The 26274-nt window shown below is 37.5% G+C and overlaps 1 protein-coding gene across 2 annotated transcripts; it reads right to left on the reverse strand.

Annotated features, from left to right (window-relative positions):
• Nucleotides 1-894: 894 nt before the first annotated feature.
• LOC129266306 (signal recognition particle receptor subunit alpha-like) lies at nucleotides 895-25037 on the reverse strand. 2 transcript variants are annotated; one of them, XR_010294414.1, is made up of 15 exons: nucleotides 24844-25037; nucleotides 18753-18836; nucleotides 16926-17120; nucleotides 15877-15982; nucleotides 13398-13545; nucleotides 11770-11935; nucleotides 10103-10227; nucleotides 9574-9698; nucleotides 9063-9149; nucleotides 8298-8470; nucleotides 7245-7458; nucleotides 6884-6969; nucleotides 3597-3773; nucleotides 2161-2993; nucleotides 895-1399 (listed from the first exon to the last, which is right to left on the reverse strand). XR_010294414.1 is itself a non-coding variant. In XM_064103602.1 (14 exons), the coding sequence occupies exons 1-14, from the start codon at nucleotides 24958-24960 to the stop codon at nucleotides 2865-2867; spliced, it is 1932 nt and encodes a 643-aa protein (XP_063959672.1). In that variant the 5' UTR covers nucleotides 24961-25009; the 3' UTR covers nucleotides 1510-2864. The 2 variants fall into 2 exon arrangements, 1 of the variants encoding a protein (XP_063959672.1); XM_064103602.1 differs by lacking the exon at nucleotides 895-1399 and having other exon boundaries at nucleotides 1510-2993; nucleotides 24844-25009.
• Between the last annotated feature and the right edge of the window lie 1237 nt (nucleotides 25038-26274).

Genomic DNA, 26274 nt, shown 5'->3' on the forward strand with positions numbered 1-26274 from the left:
CAAACATATACATTTACATGTTTTAAAATTGTTTTTATTTTTCTGTTTATAATCTCCAGCATACACTGTAATATATATTTCCAAACAATTGGAAATAAAAGTAACAATAACAATAAGAAAATATCACAGGTGAAGGTGCGTTATTCATCAGGTATGATTTCTAAATACCTGGCAACTGCCTGTTTGTAAATTGCATTTTTCTCCTGAACAAAAAAAAATATACAAAAAAATAAATCATGAGAAAAAAAATCAGAACACAGATAATAAAGCCATATCATTAAGCAGGTGAACATGACATCCAACTCAATTGCTGAAGTAACGGGTCGATATTAAAGGAAATGTAAAACAAAAATTCAAGTGGTAATAAGTGATTGTCCATTTGAAAGATAGCAACTAAGATCCCCCCCAAAAAAAATATTTAAATCAATCAATCAATGAAGAATACATAAATCAATAACGAGAAAATTACATTTATTAACAATGGCAATAACAATGATAATAATAAAACAATAAGAATAATAATGATATTAACAAAAAAATAAAAAATAATAAATTTGAATAATAAAGTAATAATCAAATATACAAATGATCATGATAATGATAAAAAAATAATCAAATAATTGAACAATAAAATAATAAATTGAACAATAAACAATTGAATCATTTAATTCATAAAATTCTAGCTTCTTGATTTATGCAACTCCCAATGATAATTCAGAATTTGGTCCTCATTTTCAAAGAAGAATCTGAAGGCATCGTAATACCTTTCCACCTTATTGACGGATTTACAGAGAAATAATGGCAATATAATATATCCTGTAAAGAAATGGAGATTAAATGATTTAAAAGGCCAATAGATTTCCCTAAATCTTTTAAAAGGATTGGTTAGTGAAGACAGGAAGACTAGTCTATCCCTTCAGACACAGTGCTATGGTATCCATGTATCTTGAATCCAATTCCAAACACATCTCTTGCAAAACAAACCTTCCTAAAAACCCCACAATGATTTGTTGCCCAAGCAGCTATAAGCATTAACACACATTGTTGCAACCTATGGTGCCATATGAGAATTGATATATAGTCTGAAAATCAACTAAAATAACCCATTCCTACATGGAAAAGGTTTTTTCTATGGCCGAAAAATGTGTTGAAATAAGTCTTTAGTAATACACTCTCAGACTTTAGTAATACACTCTTACTTCGGTAATAATCTCTGTAATACTAATTTGACACAAACCCTGATTGAACTTTGTCAACAAGTGGGTATTCACACAAGACTAGCACATATAAAACTTGCTGTTTCAATTTCAGGGCCTTCAGTACACAAGCCATTGTGGGCTCGATATTCAGACCCTTATTAAACCTGAGTGAAGGGTTTGCACAGTAGGCTACTTTAACCCTAAAAAGACTGGGGGGGGGGGGGGCTGATTCAGCCCCCCCTCCACATTTTTCGCAATAAATCTGTAACGCAAAAAGCTGGCGCCGCGCCATTCCATGACTTTTTTCTTTCAAGTCTTGCGCAACTTTTGAGACCAAATTTGCGACGCCTGGGTACGTGGTTCCGAAATTACGCAACATTTTGTAAGTGCATGTCGATCCGAAATTGCTCAAAAACGTGAATTTGTGTACAAATCCAATGCAAATTGTGTTTTTAGCCAAAATTCATAAATGTATCATTATTTTCAATTTTACTAATCAAACTCAATTAATTTCATCTTGTTTATGGTCAGAATAAAGTAGCGGACGATTTCCATTGAAAAAGCAATAAAAAACAAAAAGTGGAAAAACAATGAAATACATAAGAAATTTTAAAAACAATAAAATACATAAGAAAAGAATTGTGACATTGAATTTTTTTAAGCGTACACTTGATCAGAATCCTACAAAGAGTCGGTGAATAAAAAATTAGCAGATTAGAGGCCTTATTTAATTAATTAGAGCAAATCTTTTATTTTACGCATAAATTAGCATAATTAATGAATTGAGATTTTTCAGAAAATTTGATCATACAGTCTTGGAGATTATGCCATGGGTAACGCACGTGCCAATTTTCGTCCCGATCGCGCGGTCGACGGCCGAGATCATAGGGGGGGGGGGCTGAATCAGCCCCCCCCAGTCTTCTTAGGCATCAAAATAGCCCAGTCTATTTAGGGTTAACACATAATTTGAGAGATTTACTTCTTTTCTCTCTCTTACAGAAACTTTCTCATATCTCCATCAAAAATATATATATTCTTCTTCTCCAATACACTTACAATCAACTCACTGTACTATCTTTTAATATTGCATCTCCATAATGGCAAATAGAAACTGGAATTATGACTGCCTTGCAGGCCATGGCCAAGAATACAAGAAAAGAGTTTATGGATAATCAAGAGATTATAAGTATCAATTCATAAAGAAATGTTCATGTACCCTAAATGAGGTTATATGTCAAAATAATAAATTGATTTCTTGACAGAGCAAATTGACTATAAATATTTGACAGTTTCAGAACAAATTTAATTCACCTCAATTCGATTCAATATTTACTGAAATTTAACTGCAGAGCAATGTCATACTGTTTTCTGCAGTAAAGTAGAAATCTGTCTAAGAATAATTGAAATATGACTTGATACTATGGCCATGGAAAGCAAGGAATCTGTCATTTTTTCTTAAGAAAGTAAACAAATGAATAGTTTCTTTTCTTATCAAGAATGTCACAAAAAAAAGACTTAAGTTGACAAGCAATAGACATCATACCCCTAAACATACATGTATGACTTGGATACTAAATTTAAGACTGCCTCATGTTGACCTAAGGCTGACCTCACCAATGCCAAGAGAAGAATTACAGAATTCAGTAGTAAATGGGATCAATATGACTAGGCCTTGAGGAGAGCATTGACCACGGCCTGGACGTTGAGGTTACGGAGATCACGGTAGGTCTGTCCAGTTCCCACAAAGACAATCGGCTGACCGGTGGTGTAGGTCATTGAGATGGCCGCTCCAACCTGGCAAGTGGACAAGAACAGTATAATGGTCAAGGTGGTGAGATCAATAGCTGAAATTGCAAAAGCTCCTATACTTTGTACAAAGTACACAATAAGTTAAACAAATAAGCTGAAAATAAGGTACAAATAAAAACACAAAATATCAGAAATCAGCAAAAAAAAAAAAAAAAAAACACCCCTGCGAGACGGACATTAGTAAAATGAGGATATTATTATCATTAATATTATCATTATTACTATTATCATTTTTCATCATTATTACTATTATAATTATCATCATAATTATTATCATTGCTGTCGTTGTTATTATCATCATTATTATTATTATGGTCAGGCAATTCCATAAGATACAATGTATGTGTGTTCATGTCTCTGTAGACTAGTTCACATGAAAAGTTGTAATACTCTCAAATTATCATGAGTAGGGTCAGCTAAAGGAGTGACGTAAGAACGTCACCCATCCTTCTGGTAGCATAAGCCATTCAAAGATGGCATTTATCCCAAATTAGAGATAGAAAAATCTCGTTGCTCATGCAATAACATACATTGTGAACATTCATCATCACACCCCCATTTCAGATGGTAAAATGGAACGTTCCAAACCTTATCATCAATGGTGTCAAACTTGGTGAGGACTATTCCATCGATGAGGCGGGGGTCATCAGAGTCAGAGAAATCAGCTAGAGCACGGTTGAACTTGGTGAGCTGATCAACGGCTTCATTGCCAACGAGGGCTTCACCGACAAACAGAACCAGGTCAGGACGATTCACCTTGATCAACTGAATTTTGGACAGACACAGAATTCTTCACATTATTTTCAGGATTTATGATTGCACTCTTGTCTCGTCTTAACCATAAAAAGACCCCCTAATATTTTTTTGCGATATACCTTTATTACGTTAAAGGTTTGTGCCACTTCATTTGAAATCATTTTTCTTTGAAATCTTATGCAACTTTAGACACCAAATTTGTGACCCCCAGGTAAGCCGTTCCGATACTACGCAGTTAAGATACTATGAACATTGTGTACATGCATGTCATACCATGAATTGCTCAAAATTGTAATTTCATGTACGCAAATCCAATGTGAAGACTGTTTCTAGCCAAACTTCATAACTGCATCATTCTTTTGAGTTTTACAGATTGAAATACATTATTTTCTGGATGTTTGTGATCAGAAAAAGCATGGACAATGATATTCCTAGAAAAAAACAAGGGCAAATTAGCATGAATGTGGAAAGAGATGGCAAAAATCATTACGTCAAACCCCCGTTTGGAGAAAGACCGCAGTTCAGATTGCAAACTGCGGTTCTATACCCCATTTTGCGTTTGTAAATCCCAAAATCATTTCCAAGCCCAGGGGGCCGTTTCATAAAGCTGCTCGTAAGTTAAGAGCGACTTTAAGAACGACTGGTGATCCTTTCTCGCGCGCTAGATCTTCGCCAATGGTGTGTACCATTTACCGCAAGACAGGATCACCAGTCGCTCTTTATTTACGAACAGCTTTATGAAACACCCGCCTGATCAATCCCGCTAGGCCAGGTAATCCCCGCTGTCTCAATTTTACCTCCACAGGCCAGATTATGAGCGTTGAGCCAAGGACGAAATGATAAACAACAGCTGTGCTATTACGTAAGACTTCTCTGCCTGTAGTAGGACCTTCGGAATGAAACTATTGTATTCGATATTTAATCACGTTTTCAAATGCATATTGTATTCAGAAATCCAATGTTAGTCCATTTTCAAGTTCGAACGAAGAAAATCGACCTCGAAATAAGGAAAGTAAGTGAATTAAAATGACGGCATGCTTTGCTCGGGCTGTTGTGTTATCTTCGGACCGAGGTCAAGAAACAGGTGTTTTGATACTTAAATTGCTTGCTTGGGGCAGTTATGGTTTGTCGTACTTGGAGAAGAGAATTGATTGAGGGAAACTGGGGTATAGTGTTTTCAAATGAAAGGTTTTCGTCATGTATACAAGTGGAATGCCTCTGGCCGTCTCACCTGCATCACGCGATTCAATATAGCAGCAGTGCTGATTTTGAAAACTACTATAACTCGCACAAGATGTTCAGTGATACTTGGTTACTCTTATTTCCACGTTTTATGAACTAGACCCATACACTTATAGAGATATGATGGTAATTCAACAAATACCCCCAACGTGGCCAAAGTTCATTGACCTTACATGACCTTTGACCTTGATCATGTGACCTGAAACTCGCACAGGATGTTCAGTGATACTTGATTACTCTTATGTCCAAGTTTCAAGAGAAAGATCCATCAACTTTCCAAGTTATGATGGTAATTCAACAGATACCCCCATTATGGCCAAAGTTCATTGACCTTTGACCTTGGTCATGTGACCTAAAATGCGCAAAGGATGTTCAGTGATACTTCATTACTCTTATGTCCAAGTTTTATGAACTAGACCAACACACTTTCAAAGTTATGGCGGTAATTCAACAAATACCCCAATTTGACCAAAGTTCATTGACCCTAAATGACCTTTGACCTTGATCATGTGACCTGAAACTTGCACAGGATGTTCAGTAATACTTGATTACTATTATGTCCAAGTTTCATGAATCAGATCCATAAACTTTTAAAGTTATGATGGTAAATCTACAGATACCCCCAATTCGGCCAAAGTTCATTGACCCTAAATGACCATTGACCTTGGTCATGTGACGTGAAACTCATGCAGGATGTTCAGTGATACTTGATTAACCTTATGTATAAGTTTCATGAACTAGGTCCATATATTTTCTAAGTTATGATGACATTTCAAAAACTTAACCTTAGGTTAAGATTTTGATGTTGATTCCCCCAACATGGTCTAAGTTCATTGACCCTAAATGACCATTGACCATGGTCATGTGACATGAAACTCAGGCAGGATGTTCAGTAATACTTGATTAACCTTATGGCCAAGTTTCATGAACTAGGTCCATATACTTTCTAAGTTATGCTGTCATTTCAAAAACTTAACCTCAGGTTAAGATTTGGTGTTGACGCCGCCGCCGCCGTCGGAAAAGCGGCGCCTATAGTCTCACTCTGCTATGCAGGTGAGACAAAAATGAAACAGATCAACAGATGTTTTGTTTAACAATTAAAAGTTCACACAACCCTTGAACTGGACATACATGCAAGTCCTTTGTTACAATATAATATGCCAACTTTTCACTTTGAGCACCAAATCCTTTGAAAATGCAAGTCAAATCACAATGGAGAGCTGAGAGGCTTTTGTCGAAAGTTGGTGGACCAGGACAGCGTCGGAATCTCTCGACTCTGGACGACAAAATATTTGTAATTGTTTGTCCGGTGCAAATTTTGGATGATCTGCTGTCTCAGTCCACCAACTTTGAACAAAAGCCTCTCAGCTCTCCATTGTGATATTAATTGCATTTTCAAACGAATCGATGCGTTGTAGAGAGTGTCTCCGTAGTAAATGCGAAAACTCCTTGTCAAGCACCAATAAGCCAACATAATCATAAATATAAACCAGCTAATAGGAAGAACCTCTCGACAGAATTTTCAATTCTTTTAAGTAATCCCCAGGCATTGGCTGGTGCTCAATTTTATATTTCTCTTGTAATGTTTCTATTGTATCTGTCATATTTGTAATTATCATGCCTGGAAATCAAATAAATAGATTTTTAAAAATATGAAGAATCCTAAAAGGGTAATTCCATAAAATGTCCGACCCCCTATATATGGGACCTTCACAAAATTTTCTGTCTCTGATTTCTGGTTCTTTTGACAGTCTGTAATATTCTCAAAGCACCATGACTTGGTCAGTTTATGAAAATAAGTAAAATTTGAGAAAAATGGGGGTCGGACATACAAAAAGGTTGATCATTTTATGGAATTGCCCAAAACAAAAGCTTACTTTGGAGAGCGCCCTCATGAGTGGTTCATTATCCTGCATTCGACCAGCAGTGTCTATCAACACCACATCAAAACGATAATCTCGGGCTGCAACACATTGATAAAGGAGAGAAAAAGGCATGGAAAATGAACAAACGATAATAATAAAAAATAGACATAATAATAACAATAACAATAATAATATTAATAATAATAATAAAGACGTATTGTAAAATATTGGCGAAAGATTTAAAATAATATTTCAGCGAATCGTTAAATCATTTTTTAATGATAAAAAAAAGTAATAAAATACTGTATTATCACTCTTTTCAATGCCCAAATCTGGGCAACACTATAAGTATATAAACTGCAAGGAAACTCACCAAACTTGATGGCTTCCATGGCGATACCTGCTGCGTCCTTGCCGTATCCCTTCTCATAGAGCTGAACCGCAGCGTGACCCCCGTGCTTCTCGGCAGGGTGAAGCGCATTGAGATGGCGCATGTGGGTGCGAAGCTGCTCAACAGCACCGGCTCGGAAGGTATCGCAGGCGGCAATCAGCACTCGGAAACCATTCTCAATCAACCAAAAACAGATCTATTCAATAGAAACAAAATCAGAACATACATATTGAACCAGAATTGTATACCAAATTAGGTTGCTGCCACATGCATAATATTCAGGATCGCACGTTTGTAAAATCTGCCCCCCTTCCACCATATATAGCGTAGCCAACAAAGTCCAGCCTGAATAGGATTAACTGGAATATCTTCATGATTTCCTACATACAAATGTAAATAGTACAAATACCAGGGTTCCCAGCTTTTCAAGAAAACGAAATTCCCTGATTTTTCCCTGATGAAGTTTAAAAATTCCCTGATAATTATTTAAACCCATTCCCAGTTTTGCATGTTTTCTAAGTTGTTGCAGTGAATTACATGTATTTTCGCTATAAAAACAATAATGTAAAACTAATTAGTACCATCATAACCAGTCATTCAATGGATGTTGTTTTGATAAGCAACAAAAATATAACAGAGTCTGACTGACTACTGTGCTTTCGACTTTACGGATGATCAAAATTTCCTGATTTTTCCCTCACTTGAGGCATTTTTCCATGATTTGAGGTATTCTTCATCAAATTCCCTGATTTTTCCCTGACTGGAAAAAAGTAAAATAATTTTCACTGATTTCCCAGATGGGCTGGGAACCCTGAATACAAATAGTATAATTAAAACTTTTTTTGACTAATAAACATACATATAGATACAATATTCTAGACTAAGTGACGGATGACTTGCTTGATGCCTGCCAATTTTTACCCTGCGTAAACCACGTAAACTAAGGTAGAGATATCATGGGGGTTGATTCAACCCCCTTCTGCTGTGAGATGGCTCCGAAAAGCCCAGAAAGAAACATAATGATCTTAAAACTACCTTGGCTAGGTTGGTAGATTTGCCCACACCATTCACCCCGCAGAACGTGATGGAAAACGGCTTGTTATGGGCCTTGGAATCTAGGGCATCTCGGAGGATGTCTACGCGTCGTCTTGGTGACAGGATCTGGACCAATGACTCCTGTAGGGCTTCCTTTACTACCGATGTTACTCCTGGAGAATAAGAGAGAGAGAAAAACAGAAGCAAAACCATGAAATAATACAGGCACTGATTTCACACTTGAAAACAGATTTGCAGCTGTCGGGAAAGTGTTGCCTATAGTCTCGAGGCGAGACAATAAAATGACGAAGAGGAGCATCTTTCAGAGAGAAAATACAATACCATTAGCAAAAAAATTTTACACTACATGTAAATGATAATATATATTATACAAGCTTCATTTCCCCCATGGAAAACCAAAACATTAGTTACTTTGAGTTGGAGGATAACAGAATAATTTATATAATAATATATAATATATATTATACGAGCTTCATTTCCCCCATGGAAAACCAAAACATTAGTTACTTTGAGTTGGAGGATAACAGAATAATTTATCAAGGTAGAAATAATACCTGGGGAAAGTTTGCCCACCAATTTTGTAGGAAGAATAAAATATTCTAGAATTTTACCAACTGGAATGATTTTACCATAACAGGAATTTCTGTACCAAGTACTGACATCTGTCTGGACTGACACATGCAGCCAGTCTTCAATTAAATACAGAGGAAGACATGTTTTTTGCTTCATCCATGCATTACTTACTTTCAAAAGTTCCCAAGACTTTGCCTTCCAACTTTGTTGCCACAGACTCACACAGCTTTTCAGCAATGTCCCTAGCAACGTTCTTAGCTGAAAAAAAAAAAAACAAATTCAAATTCGTAGTGCATAACATAGCAGAAGCGCAAGAAGCCAAAAGTTTTGAGGGGCCAGACATGGTGTATGGGGCAAGTGAAGAAAGTTAGCAACCAAGCAAATATTCTTACCTTTACAATACAAAATTTTAATTTTGCGATAGATTTGACATAATACTCTGAAAATAATATCACATTTCACCCCTATATCTTTCATTTTCCTTTTCTCCCTTTTTTTTGGTCATGATTTTCTTTTTGGGGGGGTCCTACTTTAATAAGTGTCTTGATTTTTGATGGTTTTTCCTTGAAGCTTCACCAATATTTTTTTCATTATTTCTTTCTGGTATTTCTACAACAAACTTTTTATCAGAGTAAACTTCCCCTTTAAACAGCACAGCAAAAACTAGCTTAAATATTTATACCTGTCAGGTGATCCCTCATCTTATCAAGGACAGGAGTGAGAGTTTGTTTGTCCAGTGTCTTTGAACCCACCAGACCACGGAACATGTTAAACATCCCAAATCGACTACCGGTCTTAGACTGGGCTCTGTGAAAATGAAATAAAGAACATTCTTTGAGAGTTAAGCATTGTGAGAAAAGCAATATTATCATCATCATCATCAACATCACCATCATCATCATCACCATCATCATCATCACCATCATCACCATCATCATCGTCATCATCAACAGATTGTCTAACAAAAAAACATTCCAAAACAACTACCAGTCTTGGACTGGGCTCTGTGAAACAAAACAAAGACTATTCTTTGAGAACTAAAGCACTGTGGGATGGCAATGTTATTAGACAAGAGTATCATTATCATCATCATTGTTCATGACAATGTCGGATGATCTGAGGAATAGACCATCTGATAGTAGACCTAGTGAGTACAAACTGGCAAGAATGCTCCCTAGGCAGTGAAAATAGTCATTCAATGACAGACTTACTTTGGTTTGCTGGCTGTCTGAATCTCTTCCTCTTCCTCCTCCTCTTCTTCCTCTTCCTCGCCTTCCCCTTCATTCAGTCCATCGATGTTTGGCAGCTCTCCTTTCATCGTGCCAACCCAGGCAGACTTGATACATAAGAAATGGGAAATAAAGGTAAATAGAATGACAATGGTAATTTGGTCCAAAAGGGCTTAGACTTAATCAAAGATTCTGAAGATGCCCTGGAGGAAACGTCAGCAGGGTTTATCACATTAGTGTAGAGCTACATGTACAATTCTCCTTATCACATATAGCTAATACTCAGCGTTATCACCTATTGATAGCGAAAATTTCCTTTCAAGTACCTGTATGTGCTGTGAGAGGTAATTCCCATTGTTTCCCATTTGGTAACACCATACTTTTTAAAAATCCTCCAAGTTGTTGAACTGTCAAACATTCTGTAGAGCAGGAGAAATCAGCCAAGCTAGCTAGCAGTAGAAGTGGTAGCATTGATCAGCTGCTGCGCTAACTGCAACCTGAAGTGCATGCCCCAACAAATCACCACAGATTTTGATATGGATAACTGACGTTACCCAGTATTGATTTCATGCGATTATGAAAAATGACAGGTGCAATATTCTGCAATTTCACTTTTTTTTTCTCTTTTAATAGCATAATGTTTTAAAACGAAACACTTGGTCATTATAACAGGGTTCCCAGCTTTTCAAGAAAACAAAATTCTCTGATTTTTCCCTGATGAATTTAAAAAAATTCACTGATAATCATTCAAAGTTTCAAACCCATTCCCAGTTTTGTATGTTTTCTAAGTTGTTGCAGTGTATTTTCAGTATAAAAACAATAATGTAAAATGAATTAGTACCACCATAACCAGTCATTCAATGGATGTTGTTTTGATATGCAACAAAATATAACAGAGTCTGACTTACTACCATGCTCTCGACTTTTGGGCTGATCAAAATTCTGATTTTTCCCTGATATGAGGTATATTTTAAATCAAATTCCTTGATTTTTCCTGACTGTAAAAAGTAACATAATGTTCCCTGATGGGCTGGGAACCCTTATAAACTAATAAGGAAAACTCTTGTATGCTGCTCTGTTGTCACAGGGCCCACAGTTCCTTGGGAACTTCTTACTCCAATTGAGTGCGTCCATATCTCTGTATCTTTTGCAAACACCCCCTCCTTCTATTTCTCTCTCTCTCTCTCTCCCTTACCTCATCCTCTATATCAAACTCCTTATCTCCGTTCTGATTATCACTTGTTCCATTGGTACTTGGAGGCTTCTCACTCCAATCAAGTGTGTCCATATCTTTAGCAACCCCCCCCCCTCTCTCTCTTCCTCCCCTCCCTTCTCTATCCTTCCCTTACCTCATCCTCTATATCAAACTCCTTATCTCCATTCTGATTATCACTTGTTCCATTGGTACTTGGAGGCTTCTCACTCCAATCAAGTGTGTCCATATCTTTAGCACCCCCCCTCTCTCTCTTCCTCCCCTCCCTTCTCTATCCTTCCCTTACCTCATCCTCTATATCAAACTCCTTATCTCCGTTCTGATTATCACTTGTTCCATTGGTACTTGGAGGCTTCTCACTCCAATCAAGTGTGTCCATATCTTTAGCATCCCCCCTATCTCTCTTCCTCCCCTCCCTTCTCTATCCTTCCCTTACCTCATCCTCTATATCAAACTCCTTATCTCCGTTCTGATTATCACTTGTTCCATTGGTACTTGGAGGCTTCTCACTCCAATCCAGTGTGTCCATATCTTTAGCATTTCCTCCCATTCCCCATGTTGTCGCTACTTTTGGTTTCTTGGTCGGCTTAGAAATCACTTTTCTGCAATAAAAAATGGATAATTACATGTTTATACTTCAATATTCTGGCCCGTATTCTGAAGTCAGGATTAACTCTGTGCTAAAATTATAGGGAGCCAAAAAATCAAAATTATGTTTATATTGTATATTTATGTTCACCATTTTGTTTCCTTTTGCTTTCATAATGAAGAAAAATACTTCAATTATCATTCCCAGACAATTATGTACTATGTGGATGTCATATGAGTTAGTAAATTGAATGTGTACTGTAAGGGATTTGTGCTCCAATTGGCTCTCCATAGTTAAACCACAACTTTAAATCAGGGTTTAATTTAAACCCGAGTTTAGAATACGGGCCTCCGCCTATATTTGCTTATTTTTTGTTTATATTTTACTTCCTTTTTACTCTTTTTTTGTAATGTTCTTTCCAACTTTCATGATTGTGTAAATATTTGTTCAATAAAATAAACTAAAATTGATAATTAAAAAAATAAATGATGATCAATAATAATATTAAGCATAGCGCCTATATCTTGTTCACTATTAATTCTTTGCCCGCTTTGTTCGACTAAAGTAACATACAGCGGACTGCCAACTTTGACTTAAGTTACATATCATTCACAATAGACACAGGCCCGTATTCTGAAGTCAGTTTAACTTAAGCCATGGTCTAATTGTCCTGAAATTATGGGAAGCCAAACATGTCAGAATTTGTTTACATTGTATGGTTCTTATGTTTACTGCGGTCCTTCCTAATTCTTTAACGATGAAAACATATATCTTATTTATCTAATTTTTTCCCACACAGTTGAGAATTATTTGAGAGTCAAATCAGCTGATACAATGGCCCGTATTCTGAAGTCAGGTTTAACTTAGACCACAGTCTAACTCTGTGCTAAAATTAAGGGAGGACAAAAGTTCAAAAATTCTGTTTATAATTATATTGTATATTTCTTATGTTTACCATTTTGTTTCCTTCTGCTTTCATTATGAAGAAAAATACTTAAGTTATCATTCCCACACAATTATGAACGATTTGGATATCATATCAGTTAATAAATTGAATGGGTACTGTTAGGGATTTGCACTTCAATTGGTCCTTCATATTTAAACCACAACTTTGAACCATGGTTTAATTTAAACCCGAGTTCAGAATACGGGCCATTGAACCTCTACTGTTAGAGATTTATGTCACAATTGGCTATCCATAGTTACACCACAACTTTAAACGGGAGTTTAAATGAAACCAGAGTTGAGAGTACAGGCCAGAGAGTGCAAAAGTCTGTTGCACATACACACAAAACAATAGAGATGTGCACATTACATTTCACGGGGGTACATTTCATGAAACAAAAGGTCAGTGACTTTCACAGAAAACTGTTATAAGCTACTAAAATGCCCACATCTGATTGGCTCAGAACAAACTAGTCAGTGAAAATCACTGAGAAGATGCTTTGTGAAATACTCCCCTGGAATAAACTTACGGTGATTTCTCTTGTTTCTTCGGCTTGTTTCTGTTGAACAGCTTCTCTCTGTTGCGTCTAATAGTCTCTTCATCCAGACTCCCATTGCCATTGGTTTCTGGCTGTTTTACGGGATTCTTGGCGGGCTGAGGGCTAGACTCTGTCTTACCTGAAAGGAAGGAAAAAATATTGATTAAAAAAAAAATCATTGAAATGGAGAAAAAGAGCAAGTGAATAGTAAACATGATAGCAATTCATTCATGTAAGTCGGTTAGTTAGTAGGATAATTAATAAAAGGTAAATGGTGGTGATTTTTACCTGATTGCTAAGAAAGCATAAATGCTCGTAAGCAAGCAACCAGAGGACTGGCGGCTAAGTAGGTTAGTAGGTTAGTTGAGTAAAGGAAAGCCATGGTCATGATTAGAGGCACATAACCCATTTCAAATACTTAGAAAGGAAGGAAAAATATCTATATACCTAGACCATGGAAGTGAAGTTAGAATGTACAAGAATAGTAAAGTAGAGGTACATGTATAGGGGCCATTTTGCGATCAACATTGAGATTATGTGCTTGGATAGAAGATGAAATAGAGAATGTAGAACAATTTATTTGTGTAAGTTCCACATTTCGATTAATATGATAAATGATAATATCATAACTTGAATTTTAATTCGTCATGAGGACGAATTAGGTGATCCGTCTCTGATTTTTATGATCACGAATACAATCACCATGTTAATTGAGATCAATATGATCATCATGATGAAAACTGAACTTACATTACGAAAAGAACATGTTGAATACTCTTGAAAAGAGGGAAATGAGAAAGTAGTGTGATATAGGTGCAGGTGATACACATATTGTACATCTTATGTTAAAATGTATTTTAATCTCTTTTATTGTTCAATGGTTTATATTCATTGTAATGGTCATAAAGGACCATTTGTGAAATGTTGAAAAGAAAAAAAAATCTCATGTTCACCCTTGGGCTCGAACCGTGGACCTTTGAGGCGCAAGTCTGATGCCTTACCAATTAGCTCTACACTATTTCCCATAGACTTTACACATAAGCAAATTAAGAGTATCTCTAATCCCATTTTGCAAGTGAAATACGGGCATGATCCCGGCATCTGATCAGAAAATGAAGGCAACACTTACGATAGGAGAATCTCAGCTATAACATACTTAAAGCTCAGAGAAAACTGAAAGAAATAATGGAGACATGGCTCGCGAAATAGAGGAATGTAGAATCCAATTTTGAGAAAAAGCCATTTCCCATAGAGATTGCATGCAAAATGAGTGAAAATGACATGCCTCTATAAATCGCCATTTTAAAGGGTGATTTGTTCCCTAAAATGAAAATATAGCTATCATTTCAGATAGAGTAAGTCCTCAGCTACAACATATCAAAAACCAAGCGAAAATTGACCAAATATTTACGGAGTTAGAATCACATTTGCAAAACTATAATGACGTCATAAGTAGCAAAATGGAAATTTTGAGTTCCAACGCCATTTTGATGACGTCATGATGAAATTTAGGGTCAAATGTGACATGAAAAAAAAATTGGGGGTCAATGGGCTTCCTGAAGAGCTATAATGAATTTTGTATAGGCATGTTTTTGCACATATATTGTCTATGGTTAGTGCGCGCGTATGCGCGTGCTGTAAACTTTGATGGAGGCTAATTCTGTTAATAGTTGTCGTAGAAGGTTGATCAAGGTATCAAATTACTCAGAATTATATCATCGATGCATTGATATGAAAAAATGGCGATCCTATAATATAGTGCCGTTACAAGCGTGCAAACTTTTGAAATGTTTAAAATGACCTAATTCATATTCTACTTTGGTAAAAAAGTGATTTTGAGCATTTTGAAATTTTGATGTGCGCGTCCACGCACATCTTGACCTCTACATTACCTTTGATGACATGGACAGTTGACCCTTGACCTGAAGTTAATGTGATGTAAATATTGTTAATTTTTGATAATTGATAATGAAGATATGATTGATAATGTGATTTTACAAAATGGCGTGTAGATGACGTCATGATGACCTTTTGACCTTGAACTTGTTTCATACAGATGACATGATAAGTCCCCATATCTGATGATATTTTGAAGAAAATTGAAGATGTAGATTTGGAGATTTTGTGCTAACAAGAAAAGGACGGAAAAATAAGAATAAATAATAAAAAAGAAAATTTGTACGAAATTAATAGTTGATCTGTCGATTGACAGATCACTTAATAATAACAACAAGATGTTACTACAAGTAATACAGGTGGCAAGCTCGCTCCGGACATTTCTCACCCTAGCAACTTAGTTTTGAACAAGAAAGGGAAGGAAATAATAAACAGAGGACTTATTTGATGTGTAAAAGATAGATCACATCAGATATCTGGAAAAAGCGAGGTTGCTTTTTAATATATCAGCAAAATGTCCAGATTGCAAAAAATGGAAATAATATTAATCATGATAATTTATACTAAAAGTTACCTCCTTTCTTAGTTTTATTGGTGATGTTCTTCTCTTCTTTGCTTGTGTCTATAATCATGGATCCAACTGTCTTCTTAGATTTGTGAGACTCTCCAAAAGTCTTCATCTGCAGAATCATTGGCAAAAAATTTTGGTTTAAACATATGTACATGAAAAATTATATTTGCTAACTTGAAGATCACCATGAGAAAGAAAAAGATGATTGACCCACTGCCATTATAATGTTGGTGGTATTTAACTTAACAGATTTTGGATGAAATGTTTACTATTGCTTCACTTCATCCTCTCCTTCCATCGGAATAAAAAAAAAATCTCCAAGGACTTCAGTATTTGCCATTTGGTTTACAGCTGAAGTCCAGTTTCAGGTCTATCATACTTCATCTACCAGTTTGCCTATTAGTCTGAAGGCCTACCCATCGATCTAATGTCCACTTGGTCTCCCAACACTTTTTTGTATGATTAGATCAATTATTAATGGCCCAACTTTTCATTCAGCTATTAAAGTGCAAAATACATGTAATGAGTGGAAATCTGACCATCAGGGCGTTAGATATACCAAGTGACGATCAGACCAAACAGAAATAAATAAATCAAATCAAATCAAATCAAATCAAATGAGATCAAGTCTATAGTCAAGCTAGTGGGTTAAGCAATAATGGTATTCTACAAATTAGACCATATTAAGTTTGACATGTTTAACTTCTAAATTATAAAAAAAACACCTGAAAACTTTTATGTTCAATTCTTATTAAATATCCTTTATAATTTCTTGAAAAACACCTTGAGCTCTCTTGCAGAGTGGATTTTGCTTGACACAATTCCATTTTTAGTAATAATTATCACTTGCTAGTAGACCAAGAGGATAAACTGCCCTTTTCTCATTCATTAGGGTCAGGGGAAGGAGGGGGGAGTGGGAGGGGAGGGAGAAGGGGAGGGGAGGGGAGAGGGGATGAGAAAGAGAAGGGAGAGAAGAAGAGAGAAGAAGAGGAAGGACAGGAGGAGAGAAAGAGAGGAAGAGGGGGAGGGAAGGGAAAGGGGAGGGGTCTTACCTGTTTGCCCTTCTTAGCAACTACACTACTCTTCTCTGCCTCTTTCAAGACCCGCTGGAAGTCATCACCAAAATCAAATTGGCCAAATATCCTCCCATTCTTCAGCTCCTCCTTATACTTGTCTCTGAACTCCCGATGAATATCATCAATGAACTTGTCAATGTAAGCCAGAGATAATATATTTTGGTACGCAACCTGTTGAAAAAGACCAAAAGAAGTGGGTCACAAAAACATATAACAATTTCAGTTGCTTCAATTCAGCAAAATGTTAACAGGATGCAATTTAAGCAAAAACAATGAATAATGAGGTAGAAAAGTGAAGTATTAACCAACACAAAAACATACATCCCCAAAACATAAGTTAAAATAAAAATAATAATGATAGGCATTTGTACAGCACCATCTATCTAGAAACAATCTATTCCGAGGCGCATTGTTATCATTATCATTACCTCGAGCTGCCTTTCAGCGTTCGTGCAGTCAAGGAATTAAAGGAGAATGAAACTCTTATAGCAAGTTAGCTTTTGTGAAAGCAGAAAAATCAAAGAATAAGATCAACAAAAGTTTGAGTGAAATAGGACTAGCAATAGAAGAGTTATGAGCATTTGAATTTCCAGATCACTAATGCTATGGAGATCCTCCCATTGGCAATGCGACCAAGATCTATGATGTCACAGATGAACAACTCTCCCCTTTTGGACACTGAAAATATACCCCAAAACATTTTTGCTCATTCTAATCATATGACAAACGATTCATCAATGATATAATGTTGTGAAACCTCTGTACTTGTCCTCTCATAAAGAGAACACCTCACCTTGTGATAGACTCTATAAAAGTGAGAATATAAGTGAAATAAGTACTAAAGTAATGAGGGAGTTGTACGTGTGTGACATCACAGATCTTGGTCGCATTGCCAATGGGAGGATCTACATGTACATGGCATTAGTGATCTCGACATTCAAATGCTCATAACTTTCTTATTATTCATTCAATCTTCCTCAAACTTTCAACAATATGTTTCTTTGATTTTTCTCTTTGATATGGATTCAGCTGGTTTCAAGGGTTTCATTCTCCTTTAATCTTGCCGGGCAACCATTCACCTCACCTGGGTTGAGTGCAGCAGTGTGGATAAATTTCGTGCTGAAGGAAAACACGCCATGGCTAGGATTCGATCTCACAACCCTCTGTTTGAGAGGCGAGAGTCAGAACCACTAGACCATGACGCGCCCACAAATACACATGTACTTTGTGTGTATGTCATCTGGACGGGAACAAATTACACTGGGGTTGGTTCAATTTGGCACCTGAAGTGCTCAAAAGAGCCCAGGTGGGTGTTTCATAAAGCTGTTCGTAAGTTAAGAGCGACTTTAAGAACGACTGGTGATCCTTTCTTCTGGTAAATGGTATATTCATTGGCGATGGTTTAGGGCGTAAGAAAGGATCACCAGTCGTTCTTGAAGTCGCTCTTAACTTACGAACAGCTTTATGAAACGGCCCCCTGGAATATCCCAAGTCACTGAAATATTAAAGCTGGTGAAAACACTGCAAATTTCAGCTGTACAGTAGGTTGTGAAAATGACATGTAGCCACCGATAGTACACAATGAATTGTTTGCCTGATGTCAAATAAATACATACAGAGAAACTTTACAACAGCAGTCAATTGTAACAGGGAACACTTGTATAGAAATGATTCAGTAACCAACTGTACTGTCTTGGTATATTTGCTTTTTTCATGTAATAATAACCATGATGTAATAATACCATGTAATAATGCCACGATGGTCTTAAATAAATTAAGTGAAAATTAAATGAAGACACTTACCACAAATACGAGTTCAAACTCATTGTCTAATTTACATTTGAGGGTAAGAGTTCCATGACTGAAAGAGTTGCTTCCTCCACGTTCCTGAAATCAACAGAAAGAGAAAATTCATAAAAATCTGGTGAATCTATGCCTACATCATTCAGACCGAGGAGAATGTACAATCAAAATTTAAATTTTATAATTTACTTAAATAAAATATTTGTTTTACATGTAACTTGTTCTACAATACGGCACTTCTTAAAATCGTTCATCGAAGCTACGTCATGACGAAGCAGTTCAACCCTATTGTATCAGGGGCCGCGGAAGTTTTCAAAGTAGGGGGGGGGGGCTGAACATGCAAAAAATCACAATCATACACTGTAAAAAATGAAGTGCTAATTTAGCACTTACAGTGCTTGTATATGGACTGCACTCCTAGTGCTGATTTTCTAGTTCAAATTTAAACTAGAAAATCAACACTCGTAGTGCAATCACTATACAAGCACTGTAATATGCTTTTCACACTGCATTTCCTTAACCCCGGACTATCCTTAACCCCATACTATCTTTTTTTCGATTCACACTCTCTTTCTTAACCCCGTATTATTTGCTTAGCCGGGGTTAACGCCTTAACCCCGGGCAATCACACAGTTCATAAATATTGATGATTTTACCATACAGAGCGCGATTATCGTGCAATTTCGACTTCTGTGATTGGCTAATACTTAGCCCCACATTTCCTTAGCCCTGTTTTGTTTCACACTTACATCTCTTAGCACCGCAATTGTGGTGCTAGCACAATAAGCCGGCTAACCCTGCTTTTTGCAGGGCCAGATAGTACTGTACTATTTACTGTGCTAGCCCACTTTGCTAAAACGTAGTGTGAAAACGAAGTGGGCTAAGCTTAACCCCGGGAAATTGGTTGGGCTAAGACCCCCCCTTAGCCCCATCAATTTCCTGGGGTTAAGGGAAAAAAGTGGTGTGAAAAGCATATAAGTGCTAAATTAGCACTTCATTTTATACAGTGTATGGTCATTTTTACGTTTTTGTACACGGTTTTGGAAAAAAGTGGGCCCCCCCCCCCCCGCTTCCGCGGCCCCTGTGTATAATTTGCAGTGTTTACGAATGGATACACGAGATCAGTCTGGTTCCGCTGAACTCTGTTGGCTCCACTCACCAATTACAGAGACCGAAGTTCTAACTGGATCTGTACAGGGACTCAATGGCTATATGTTATCGTCTCAAGTTCGGATCAACCAGGGAAGTGGGAGCTGCGCGACAGCTGAAGCAAGTCACTGTTTTTATCCTTTTAAGTTTATTTTTTCCTGTTTATCTTTATTTCGGTCCAATTCTATTTATAAATTTTTATGAAATAAGGACAAAAATCAATGAGCCCCGTCGGGGGGATTTTGCATTGTTAACCCCCTAATGGCGGCTGCACGTTCGCAAGCCACCTGTGTACGAGGAGAAATAAAAAAAAATAATAACATTTTCTAAAACTTCTCGAAACAGACGGCTGCCAGCTGTCTAAATCTAGACCTACCTATGTTAGATAGATCTAATTCTTGATGAACCTTCTCCATAATATTTTTTTTCAATAGTGGAGGGGACATATGGAAGTCTTGCCGACTCCGTGATGTAGTGACAATATCAAAATCATTCAAAAATATCATCACAGAGTCCTCTAGCCTGGCTTTATAGATCTACAGTGCGTATAAAAAAAGGGGTCAGATTTGAAGTCTACAAAATTTTCGTTTCAAATTATGATGTCTATATTTTGGTGTTAATAGGTGCTCTGAAGTCTTATCTTTCAAATGCCATTTAAAAAATTCAGTTTCGTTCATGCTTGAGCAAACACGGAATGTTTTTGTCTGGGGTTAAAAAGGAGGCTTGCGCCAAAATGGCATAAAATGATAAATATGATGATCGGACTTCTTGCTAAATCAGCAGACGTCATCTTAACCTTTTCATTATCTTTGCCATAATTTTCAAATTATGCTGTCAATATTCAATTTCAAATCTGTTTATTTGCTTGAATTATTCTGTTGTTGTTTCTTTTTAATATGTTCTGTTTTAGCTTTCAATATTCCTTCTTTAAGCAAAAACAAAAAAATTTCTACCGAAGTATGGCAGAGTGTGTATTTTTTTTTCAAATCCTTTCATCGTGTGCTACAAAGGTTATGGTGCCTTTGAACAGTGACATATAGATGGGTGGGGGCTCGGGTGCTCGCCCCAATAAAATAAAAGTGGAAAGGAAATAAAAGGAAAGATAGAAAGTGAAATATGATTTTATTTTCTGAATATTATGTCAAAATCTATCACAAAATTGGATATTTTAATAAAAAAGTGGAAATTTTTGCTTGTTTGCTTGCTCGCTCACAACTTTGTAAATACATTTTTTCCGATCTGCCATATCAAGCTCCTTCAAAATAGTCCTGCAATACACCATTGCCATTGAAAGACATGAATCATTTCCTGTTTGTCCTGTCAAGCACATATGACATAATTAAACTTGGTCAAGGAATCAAGAACCCCTTGAAAATAGGATTCATGTTTTTTAAAGGTACCATAAGGCATAGCATACTTTGTTTCACATAATAAAATACGATTTAAATAATTACAAGTTCTCCCAATTACATGTAATAATGCAAATCTTCTTGCTTGGGTTGACGAAAACTAGTCTTCTTTTCTAACTTATGAAAGAAAATTCAAAGGTTAAAGAAGTTTTAATGAAAAAACAAATTAATTCAAGTAGGCCTCAATATATTTGACAGCATAATTCGAAAATCATGGCAAAGATAAATAATGAAAAGGTAAGACTAAGAGGAAGTCTGCTGATTAGCAAGTCTGATCATCGAATTTCTAATTTCTGCCATTCTGGCGCCAAGCCTCTTGGAGCCCCGACAAAAACGTCCCGTGTTCACTAAGTTAAAGGGGAATCCAGCCTTGGCCATAAAATGTTGTATTGGGAAGGAGAAAAATAAATTGAACAGAAGGTTTGAAAGAAATCGGACAAGCAATAAGAAAGTTATAGCTGCTTTAAATTTGAGATCACTAATAGTATGTAGATTTCAAATTGGCAACTGGGTAAGTAAATTATGACAAGGGGCAAGGACAACTTTCCCATAGGCCATGTACTTTATTATCAGGGATTTGTGGTTTTCTTTCAAGTACCCATTCCCCTGGGGCAGTAATCTGAATATTACCTAGGTAGTACATGTATATTGTTTAATGTCCTCATGAAAGATAAATGTAATTTGAAATAAAACTTTTGGGAAAAATGACATTTTAGCCATAATATGTATTGGAGTACATGGAAGAGTAGTCCTTGCCTTACATCACTATGACATCCCATATGCGGCCAATTTGAAGTCTCCATGAGTTTAGTGATTACCAATATTTACAACTTTTAAAAATTCATAGCTTTCTTGTTATTTGTCCAATATTGTTCAAACTTTCACCTATCAACTTACCTGATTTTTCTTTTTCTTATAAAAAAACAAGTTTTTATTTGGGTTGGATTCCCCTTTAAGTTTAAAGTTTAACTAAGTAAAAGCCAAGGCAAAGCCAAACTAGCCAAAGCATGAACAAAATTTATTTTTTAAAATGGCATTTCAAAGTCAAACTAAAGATTTGAGAGCATCTATCAGTAGAGGCGCACGGCCAATATGGGAGATTCTCTCCAATATGGGAGATTGTCTCCCATATTGGAGACTTGCTTTGCAAAAGAGTAAAAGAAACACCAACAAAAGTGTAATTTTTTCCATCAAAAATTTTGTCTCACTGAGGTCAGAAGCCCATTTGTTTTGTGTGTGGATGACAACAAAAATCCTTATCAAAACAGAAGTAGACGGTGGATTTTTAAAGTAGACGGTGAAAAGGGGTAATTTTTCATGAGGAATCTGCTTATCACATTTTTATTTGCCGCCAAGGTAATCCTTTTGTAGCAAATGTAAACAAAGGAAATTGGACTCCAAAACTGGAGACTGTCTCTGAAATTGGATACCCAAATTCTTTACAAAACTAACAAAAGTCTTTGATATTGGAGATAATCTCCCACGTTGGAGACAGTCTCCAAAGAGTCCAATAATATTGGCCGTGCACCTCTACTGTCCGAGTGATACTGATAGTGATAAGAATATTAAGATTTTACTTTTGAGAGCATCTATTAACATCAAATATATCGAGGAACAACTGCAGAATACCCCGCACGACGAGAGCATGGATGTTTGAATCGACCAACGACCTACGATGTGATGAAAGGATGTTGCAACAAAGCCGAGTTGTGACTAAAATTCGAACTTGTTTACGTCAAGCCAACGATTGATTACGCGATTTTTGCATAGGGCATGCCGCCAACGAGCCAACGATGCCAACGTTGTGAGATTGGCATGCTACCAACGAGCCAACGATGCCAACGTTTTGACTTGCGTTGGCTTGCTACCAACGAGCCAACGATGTCAACGATGTGAGTTTGGCATGCTGTCAACGAGCCAACGTTGTGAGTTTGGCATGCTGCCAACGAGCCAACGATGCCAACGTTGTGAGTTGCATTGGCTTGCTGCCAACGATCCAACGGTGCCAACGTTGTGAGATTGGCATGCTTCCAACGAGCCAACGATGCCAACGTTGTGAGTTTGACATGCTACCAACGAGCCAACGATGCCAACGTTTTGACTTGCGTTGGCTTGCTACCAACGAGCCAACGATGCCAACGTTTTGACTTGCGTTGGCTTGCTGCCAACGATGCCAACGATGTGAGTTTGGCATGCTGCCAACGAGCCGACGATGCCAACGTTGTGAGTTGCATTGGCTTGCTGCCAACGAACCAACGATGCCAACGTTGTGAGATTGGCATGCTTCCAACGAGCCAACGATGCCAACGTTGTGAGTTTGGCATGCTGCCAACGAGCCGACGATGCCAACGTTGTGACTTGTATTGGCTTGCTGCCAACGAGCCAACGATGTCAACGTTGTGAGTTTGGCATATGCTACCAACGAGCCAACGATGCCAATGTTGTAAGATTGGCATGCTACCAACGAGCCAACGATGCCAACGTTGTGAGTTTGGCATGCTGCCAACGAGCCAACGATGCCAATGTTGTAAGATTGGCATGCTACCAACGAGCCAACGATGCCAACGTTGTGAGTTTGGCATGCTACCAACGAGCCAACGATGCCAACGTTGTGAGTTTGACATGCTACCAACGAGCCGACGATGCCAACGATGTGAGTTTGGCCTGCTGCCAACGAGCCAACGATGCCAACGTTGTAAGTTTGGCATGCTGCCATCGAGCCAACGATGCCAACGATGTGAGTTTGGCCTGCTGCCAACGAGCCAACGATGCCACGTTGTGACTTTGGCATGGCATGCTACCAACGAGCCAACGATGCCAACGTTGTGACTTTGGCATGCTACCAACGAGCCAACGATGCCAACGTTGTGACTTGTATTGGCTTGCTGACAACGAACCAACGATGCCAACGTTGTTAGATTGGCATGCTACCAACGAGCCAACGATGCCAACGTTGTGAATTTGGCATGCTACTAACCCTAACCCTAACCCTAACCCTAACCCTAACCCTAACCCTAACCCTAACCTAACCCTAACCCTATGCACATAGTAGGAACATCGTAGGTCGTTGGCTCGCCAACGGTATGCGCGCGAGAGTACAAGCATGCGCGCGTGTATTCGTATGGCTCGGAAGTACAGTACCGGTACGGGTCGTATCGTAAAAACTGACAAGACAACGAATCTTCAGGATCGATCACGTCGAGATTGATTCTGATTCTTCACATCGTAGGTCGTGACGTTGGCTCGCCAACGTTGAGGTAATGAAATGTGCGGGGTATTCTGCAGTTAAGCCTATATCGATATCATAATTTGAAACAACATTTTTTTATAAACCGTCCCGTTTTTTTTTTGTTGTGTAATACGCACTGCACTGTTATAGCTCAAACTAAAGTCAGACGGGGGATCGGGGCCCTTACGCCCGACGGGTCCGGGGGGAGATACGGCTACGACTAGGCCTAGATCGGATTTGCCAACACTGCGCGATTGCGAAAGCTATTGCGAAATACTATAGACATAAATCTAAATTTCCCCACCTGAAGAATTACACTTTTAATCAGCGAATTCACGGGCGCTCCAAAGGCTTGACACGTCCCTTGGAAACACCAAAGAACAATCCCTCCTTTGCTAAAAATCGTGAAAAGGTCTAACATATTGTCACTTTCCGGCCCTCGCCGTTGTCGATTTACACGCAATCTGACTGAACTTGTCACTTTTTTTTAATGCAGTCAATATTACGGTACCCTCGATCCATGCAACAAGCAAGCAAAATAAAGTTGGTACATTGTTTTTGTTTTATACGTAGTACATTGATTTGATTGTGCTACAACCGATAGATGAGTGCTCAGCCTATTCAGAGGCAGCGGAACTGGGGGCAGCCCCCCCCCCCCCAAAAAAAAAAAAAAAAAAAAAAAAAAAAATACCCGTAGAAAAAATGCCTTTAATGGAAAATGCATCTTTTTTAAATGAAATGTGCCAACGTGCTCAATTACTGTTAAGTAAGGTTCTCATCCTGTTCATGGTTACAAAAATGCTTAGAATTTCCGGTTTTCATGTTCAAATATCACAAATTTTCAGCTTGCCCTTTGCGCTCGCATTATTCGATTGGTAAGATATGTACCCTATTTATGAGTAACTATATGCAGTCCTTATAAAAGGTCCTTTTCTGGTCAGCATTCAAAATTTCAGTTCGCGCTGGCCTTAATTCTTTAGTTACATACACATCTTTTTCATGATTACCAAAACTATTCGGACTGGTTAATTTTCGCGTTTCACGCTCGCAACATCACCCAGGGATGCTCTTGAGTTATAATACATGTACTAACTTCAGATTTTTTCCAAACCGCTTGCTCGCTACACTTTATCGCGGAAAATAAAGGCATAATCAGAAATCACTTTAAAAAAGGCTTTTCTCAACTACTCCAAAACACACAACTGCACGCATGCAGATGATAATCTCATGGTGAAAATATCCGTTTGCTCCAAAATTCCCTATATGAGTGCCCCTTTTTGGCTTTGCCCCCCCCCCCCCCAACGATAATACGTTCCGCAGCTCCTAAGCCTACTGAAGGCCCTCTTAAAGGCGACCGCACACCTTACGACTGGTCTGCGACCCGATTTAGGAACAAATCGCATTTTGCTCATTTTCTGAAGATGTGAATGGAACATATCATTTTATTTGAGGTTGAAATTAATTGAAATAATAATATTACAACAATTTTGAAAGATTGCAAGCCCTTATTTTGGAGTAAATACCAAATTAGGTTCAAATCGTAGCCAATCGTAAGACTGCTATGACGTCATTACGACTAGATATTAAATTCGCTTTTATTCTAAGAAGGATGATAGCATAGTCACAAATTTGATCATAGGTATTCGTATGATGATTTCGAACATTACACAGTAAGATATTCCAAGTCTCAATATTAGCATCAAATTCTATTACATTTTATTCTGAAATCGGGTCG

Source organism: Lytechinus pictus, chromosome 8 (assembly GCF_037042905.1).
Source record: "Lytechinus pictus isolate F3 Inbred chromosome 8, Lp3.0, whole genome shotgun sequence".
Lineage (NCBI taxonomy): Eukaryota > Metazoa > Echinodermata > Echinoidea > Temnopleuroida > Toxopneustidae > Lytechinus > Lytechinus pictus.

Coding starts and splice junctions, on each gene's coding strand:
- LOC129266306 (XM_064103602.1), bottom strand. CDS start 24,960: ATGTTAGACCTTTTCACGATTTTTAGCAAAGGAGGGATTGTTCTTTGG. Junction 10,228..11,769: donor AGTTTGATATAGAGGATGAG/GTAAGGGAAGGA, acceptor TTATGTATCAAG/TCTGCCTGGGTTGGCACGAT. Junction 9,150..9,573: donor GATGAGGGATCACCTGACAG/GTATAAATATTT, acceptor TTTTTTTTTCAG/CTAAGAACGTTGCTAGGGAC.